General features: G+C 35.7%; 1 protein-coding gene across 2 annotated transcripts; it reads left to right on the plus strand.

Moving 5' to 3' along the window:
- The first annotated feature begins 759 nt into the window (after window positions 1-759).
- On the plus strand, window positions 760-7208 carry LOC136205523 (protein FAR-RED ELONGATED HYPOCOTYL 3). Of its 2 annotated transcripts, none has more exons than XM_065996158.1 (9): window positions 760-1238; window positions 3721-5923; window positions 6018-6074; window positions 6169-6237; window positions 6330-6395; window positions 6485-6547; window positions 6626-6676; window positions 6757-6837; window positions 6923-7208. In XM_065996158.1, the coding sequence occupies exons 2-8, from the start codon at window positions 3764-3766 to the stop codon at window positions 6811-6813; spliced, it is 2523 nt and encodes an 840-aa protein (XP_065852230.1). In that variant the 5' UTR covers window positions 760-1238; window positions 3721-3763; the 3' UTR covers window positions 6814-6837; window positions 6923-7208. The 2 variants fall into 2 exon arrangements, with proteins under 2 accessions (XP_065852230.1, XP_065852229.1); XM_065996157.1 differs by having other exon boundaries at window positions 761-1238; window positions 6754-6837.
- The last annotated feature ends 384 nt before the right edge of the window (window positions 7209-7592 follow it).

Genomic DNA, 7592 nt, shown 5'->3' on the forward strand with positions numbered 1-7592 from the left:
TTGTACTTATTTATTAGGGCCCCAATTGGTAACTCGCCCCTGGACCTCTAAAACCTCAGGATCAGCTCTGGGTTCGACCATGGCACATCCGATGATAACGTCAGTAATGAAATTTGAGATTAATAGATATTGAGAAATATTAAGGAGAGTGTTGTTAACTTACTTGTAAGGACGTCGTGATGGGGGTATATATACTCCCTTTGTGTTTGTCGTAATTTAGCTTAATTGTCATTAACCCCTATTAATTATCATTAATCCTCATATTAATTGTTATTAATCATTCTTTTAGAACGAATAACGGTTTGTCATTATTTCTATTTAATTGTCATTATTCATCTTGTAAGTCTATTTTAAGAGCATCTCCTAACTAGTTTGTATTTGACTCTCTAAAATAATATAAAATATTAATTTAGTGGAATTTATCTAACCAAATTTATGTTTTACTCCAATCATACTAGCTATTTGACTCTCTATTTGATTATTTTATTATTAAAAGTGAATAAATAAAAAATAGAAATAACTAATCAAATGGACTAGTCATATTTAGCTCGCGAAAATAATTAACTATATATTTTAGAGAGTTACGTCAGATTAATTAAATTTGATAATATAGTCATGTCATCCTATTATCATATACAACTTATCCAATTTCTGTTTACACCGTCAAAGATGTCCGATTAAGTAAATTTTGGGGACCAATGGGATAATTGAAACTTAGGGGGTAAATCGATCTTTTGCCCAAGTTCAGGTATCTAATGTATTCAACCAAAAAAAAAAAAGTCAAGCTGGACTGAGTTGCATAACCCATAGAATAGAAGTCCCCGGTTGAACTAGCGGGTCTGGTCCGATTTTACAAACGCAGCGCAGAACTACCAGAGGGCAAAGAAGAATTTAGAGGCAGTTTTGAGCTTCATCAACAACACTACTGAAAAACTGGACACGGCAGGCTATACAGCTCCGTACATCACCCATCTCCAACAAGTTCGGTCGTCTACGCATCATATATGCTCCGTCAAGGCACCGCCGGAATTGAAGCATTCTCAGGTCGGTCGGAATTATCCAACTTGTTGAATTCTTGTGTTGGATTTCAATTATTGGTGTTGTTGGAGTTTTCTTCCACACCCATCTAGGTTTTATGTGTTTCCGCTGCCTTCCTTTTGGAGATTTAACTAAACAAGGTTCTACAAGTTCGGGATTTGCCATCATATGAAACATTTTCTCTTCAATCTTTGCCTCAGGTTAGTTTTATCTGTTTATTCTTTCGTTTGTCATTCTTTTGCTGATTTACATCTTTCGCAATTATAGTTGATAGTGAAATTGACATTCTTAGATTGATGATTGGACTTTTTTCTTATGCTCTCCGATGAGGGATTTGCTTTAAAACCCAAATTGGCTTCTTTTTTTTTTTTTGCGCTCAATTGTATGCTTATGCCCTTTTATAAATTTTGATAAGCTTAATTGAAAAGACTGAGAGCTTCTAACTGCTTTCAGTAGATTCAAATTCCTTATAATCTACTCTGCCTCCAGTCGATTGTTTATTACTGAATTTGTAGTCTAGACCTGATTGATGTTGGGTCTTGGTGCAATTCTAATAGTTGAGGCACTAAATTGACTTTGAAAAAATGAAGTTGATACATTTGGAGATATGTATTCTAGCTCAAGTTCTTTTGGGGTTTAGTATCTCGATCCTTTTATTTTAAATTTGCATTCATTAATTTCTTTATTAGTTTTGTTGTTTCAGTTGTAGGAGGATGCCTTATGATCACACTTTAATCCTTTCTTAGTGAATCATTATTGCATTAAATAAGGCTAGGGTGGAGAAATCCTTAAAACTTCCTTATTGAGAAGAAGTAATATTTGGTTCAAGGAAATTTGGAGTATTTCCCTCACCCTATGATATGGCAATGTGGACATAAGAGACCTCTACTGTAGGAGATGATATTGTAGGATTGATTTTGAGTCATGAGGCGTTGAGAGGCTATTTGTCCTAAAAAGAAGCTACTACCAATATTCTCTGAAAGTTTCTGCACCCCATTTCATAAAAAAAGTCCTAATGTGATAAATTTCCTAATACTCTATTAATAATTGTGCCCAACAACCACAAGCAGGATTAAGTTTTTGTTTTAAGAAAAAAAAAAAAAAATGGGTTGCAAACATAGTTGTTAAAGGCGCGCCTGACCCTAGGCTCAGGGCTTAGCGCCTCTGCAGCAGAGAGGCGGGCGATGTTCATCTGGGGTGCGCCTTATGGAGCCTGTCGCGTTGTTTGAGGCGCGCCTAGGTGCAGGTATAGGATTTTTTAGGGTTTTGAATTAGAATAAGTTGTTCTAATCTCAGCTTTATGATCAAGGGCTGAGATTAAATTAGACAGAAAAAAAGAAAAGGAAAGAAGATGAAGTTATGAAGGCAAATATTAGAATAAGAAATAAATAGATAGAAAAAGGAAAGAACATCAATTAGAATAAGAAAGAAAGAAATAGAAAAAGGAAATAACATCAATTAGAATAATAAAGAAAGAAATAGAAAAAGGAAAGAACATCAATTATAATAATGAAGAAAAATACAGAAAATGGAAAGAATATCAATTAGAATAAGAAAGAACTAAACAGAAAAAAGGAAAGAACATCAATTAGAATAAGAAAGAAAGAAATAGAAAAAGGAAAGAAGATCAATTATAATAAGAAAGAAATAAATAGTTTTTCAAAAGAAAAAAAAAAAAGCAAACGCAAACGCAAAGGAAAGAAGATTAAGATCTGAATAGATACAAATAATAAAGTATTGAATATTCCACACTTCCACTGTGAGTAATGTGAGTTGGAAGAATCTTGAAGAAATCAACATATAAATGTGCTTTGCCTTTCTATTTTGCAGTGAACTATCTTATAATTCTGAACTTTGATTTTTGGAGTAGACTATTCTTGGGATGGGAAACATACTTATTTACTTCATTAGTTATATTATATCTGTGCTACAAGTATTTCGAGGAGTCTATCGAACCGTTTATTCCAGTTCCAACACCTAATATCTGATTATAGTTTTCTACTTCTAAGGAGCCCATTGATGCATCTATTATCACTGGTATGACTGAAATTATGGGCCATTAATGATGGCTGATTGTAGAGTTAGTTTCCATATTTGTTTGAAAATAATATGGTCTAGCATTTCTGTTCTTTGCCAAATTTGGTTACTCTGTCATCTCAAGTCACTTCATGTGTGAGTTTACCAATAATTGCAATTATCTTCACTCACTCTTATGGTAAATTCTGTATGTTCACATGCTTGCATGCACAAGAGCAGTTGTGAATGTGCATATGCACGCAAGTATTGAGTTTGATTCTGTTTAAGAGGTTGCTTAGTTGCAACACTATTGACATGAACCTTTTTACTGTTTACTGCTATTAAACTAGGATGTCAGTAGCAAAAGGTGAATTGAAGAGAGTCCCGAAATTTGCAAGGATAATAAGAAGAATTCTGGTTGATGAATGTGAAACAAAAGAAGAATCAGAAAAAGAAGTTAATCAGAAATATAGGCTGGCAAATGCATGTTTTTTTGAGTGTATATACGTTATTTCTCATTTTTTTCGCTGTATCATGGAATAATCTGTAGTAACAGTTGCTAGATTTGTAAAAAAAATGTTTATTTTTCTTACTACGTGCATGTTTAAACACTAGGTTGTTTCATAAGTATAATTAAAATGAAAATTTTTCTTTTCATCTTTCCAGGTGAGTTGATTATTGCATTTGCTGAAAGGTAAATATTATCACCATGGACATTGATCTTAGGTTGCCCTCTGGTGAACATGACAAAGATAATGAGGAACCCAATGGAATTGACCATATGTTGAGTGAAGACAAGCTCCATAATGGAGATGTAGGAAGTGCAAATATTCTTGATGTTGCAGAAGAGGTTAATGCCATAGAAGGTGGGGACTTGAGCTTTCCAACTGCAGAATTCAAAGAAGAAACAAATCTTGAGCCGCTTTCTGGTATGGAATTTGAATCTCATGGGGCAGCATATTCCTTTTATCAAGAATATGCTCGGTCCATGGGATTCAACACAGCAATACAAAACAGTCGCCGTTCAAAAACATCGAGAGAATTCATTGATGCCAAATTTGCTTGTTCTAGGTACGGAACAAAGCGAGAATATGACAAGTCCTTTAACCGACCGCGTGCCAGACAAAACAAGCAAGACCCAGAAAATGGAACTGGCCGGCGATCCTGTTCCAAGACAGACTGCAAAGCAAGCATGCATGTTAAGAGAAAACCGGATGGAAAATGGGTCATTCATAGTTTTGTGAAGGAGCACAACCATGAGCTTTTACCTGCCCAAGCTGTGAGTGAACAAACCAGAAAGATGTATGCTGCAATGGCTAGGCAATTTGCTGAATATAAAAATGTTGTTGGCCTTAAAAATGATTCTAAAAATCCATTTGATAAGGGTCGAATTTCGGCTCTAGAAGCTGGTGATGCCAAGACTATGCTTGACTTTTTCACGCACATGCACAATTTGAATTCAAACTTCTTTTATGCCATAGAGCTGGGTGAGGATCAGCGTCTGAAGAGTTTATTCTGGGTAGATGCCAAAAGTAGGCATGACTATGTCAATTTCTGTGATGTTGTCTCCTTTGATGCTACCTATGTTAGGAACAAATATAAGATGCCTCTAGCACTTTTTGTTGGAGTGAACCAACACTATCAATTCATGTTACTTGGCTGTGCTCTGCTATCAGATGAGAGTTCAGGTACTTATTCTTGGTTAATGCAGACTTGGCTGAAAGCAATGGGTGCACAAGCTCCAAAAGTTATAATCACTGACCAAGATAAAGCCATGAAACTAGTTATTTCAGAGGTGTTTCCAAATGCACGCCATCATTTCTTTTTGTGGAACACCTTGGGGAAGATAACCGAAAATCTGAGTCAAGTAATCAAGCAGCATGAAAATTTTATGGCAAAATTTGAAAAATGCATCTTTAGGTCATGGACAGATGGTGATTTTGTAAAGAGATGGTGGAAACTTCTTGACAGATTTGAACTCAAAGATAATGAAGTAATGCATTCACTTTACGAAGATCGTGAATTGTGGGTGCCAATCTTCACAGGGGACGCTATTTTGGCTGGGATGTCAACAGTTCAGCGTTCTGAGAGTATAAACTCCTACTTCGATAAGTATGTACATAAGAAAACCAGTGTGCAAGAGTTTGTGAAACAGTATGAAGTTATTCTACAAGATAGGTATGAAGAGGAAGCAAAGGCAGATTCTGATACATGGAACAAGCAGCCTGCATTAAAATCTCCATCACCGTTGGAAAAGAGTGTTTCAGGGGTCTATACACATGCAGTATTCAAGAAATTTCAAATAGAAGTTTTGGGTGTAGTTGCTTGCCACCCTAAAATGGAAAGCCAAGATGAGAAGAGTGTTAGTTTTAGAGTTCAAGATTTGGAAAAGAAGCAAGATTTTACTGTAGTATGGCATCAAGTAAGGTCAGAAGTTGCATGCATATGCCGCCTATATGAGTACAAGGGTTATCTCTGTAGACATGCTCTGGTTGTTCTTCAGATGTGTCAACAGTCCGTCATTCCACCCCAGTACATTTTGAAGCGGTGGACCAAAGATGTGAAGAACAGACATTTTTTGGGGGAAGAACCTGAACAGTTACAATCTAGAGTGCAAAGATATAATGACTTGTGTCAACAGGCAATGAAATTGAGTGAAGAGGCCTCATTGTCTCAAGAGAGTTATAGTATTGCATTTCGTGCTTTTGAAGAAGCCTTTGGAAACTGTATCAGTGCAAATAATACAAACAAGAGTCTTGCAGAAGCTGGTACCTCAGCTAGTCATGGACTGCTTTGCATCGAGGATGATAATCAAACTAGAAGTATGAACAAGGCAAATAAGAAAAAGAATCCAACAAAGAAAAGAAAGGTCAGTGGCAGATGACAGTTCCCATGCATGTTATGTATGTTATGCATCTCCCATTCATGATTTGTTGATGATAGCCGACTTCTTTTATATGCAGGTGAACACTGAGCAGGAGGTTACAACTGTTGGGGCAGAAGACAGCTTGCAACAAATGGTTTGTCAGATATAGATTGTTAGCCTTCCCAAAAGAGTATACACTCTCGTACACTCATACTTTTTCAATTAATTAAATTTCATTGCTATTATAGGACAAATTAACTTCAAGAACAGTGACACTAGACGGCTATTATGGAGCACAACCAAGCGTGCCTGGAATGGTATGATGTGCATTGAATTAAGATTATGTTCCTATTGACAACAGTATAGATTGATTTTTGCCCCTTTCTTGTGGATCTTTATATCTTCTCAGGTGCAACTGAACTTAATGGCACCACGGGATAATTTCTATGGAAATCAACAGACTATTCAGGGGCTGGTATGGTTCACAAAAGATTATGTTGATAATTCTATAGTCAATTGAGTACTGAAGTATGCTAATTTTGAAATTTGGGTTTACATTTGTAGGGACAACTAAACTCAATAGCTCCAAGTCATGATGGTTACTACAATCCCCAGCAAAGCATAATGGTACTGTATCTGCTGATGTTGTTTTTTAATTTTCTCACTAGTTCAGGGTTTAAATGGTTATAACCTTTGTGGTTGCAGGGGCAGATGGATTTCTTCCGCACACCAAATGGTTATACATATGGCATCCGAGTGAGTTGGCTCTATATGGTATTCTTTGCGAAAGCGATCCAACTTTACTTACAGATTATATTTTTTCTTCTTTACAGCAGGATGACCCCAATGTACGGACAGCTCCACTGCATGATAATGCATCCAGACATGCATGAATGACGAATTTTCTTACTACAACGGTAATTTATATTTAAAGATAAAGAAAAAGTTCATTGAATCTTGTAGCCAATGGTGTAGGATAAGAATATTTTACTGTCTTTGTAGGTGAGGAGGAAAAGCTAGTTTTTTCTTTTCTTTTTTATTGTGTAGCAGAGGTGGAATTTTCTGTAAAGAATGAAATGTATGATGCAAGATGGAACAGGAATAGATTAAAAGAAATATGTTTAGGATCTGTAAGATATGATAGAGTAGGACATTTGTCTCCTTCACGGCCTATTATGATAGTTAAAAGCCGGGATGAAATCCCTCTCCTGTAAAGGTTGTTGTATTATTGTATCAGTGTCTGCTTTTGGCTGAACTGGGTTGCTCAATCTTATTATTAGTTTATCTTTGTCCTTGTGACTTCTGATCTAGGCTTGAATTTAGATGGGTTATCTGTTACTTTGAGCTGTTAAGGGTTATTTCATGGTGATTTTTTTTTTTATATATCTTATGTGTGAATCATGTTTGGTAATTATATTTGTGGGGTATTAATTATACTATAAATTTGATTTCATTGCCAAGGTGGAGCAGATAGGGTTATCCAATATTGAATTAATGTAGTAGGATTATTTTACGGTGGAGGTGGAGTTTTTTATAACATGTGTGAATTCACACTACATATGGTAAAAATATGTATGGGTCCTCCATGCTTCTAATAATTTCTCTTTATACTTGGGACAAAATTTCTTATACGCTACAAAATCTTCTTTAGGAAAAGAAGAGTGTTTGGATT

This window comes from Euphorbia lathyris, chromosome 9, assembly GCF_963576675.1.
Source record: "Euphorbia lathyris chromosome 9, ddEupLath1.1, whole genome shotgun sequence".
Classification (NCBI taxonomy): Eukaryota; Viridiplantae; Streptophyta; class Magnoliopsida; order Malpighiales; family Euphorbiaceae; genus Euphorbia; species Euphorbia lathyris.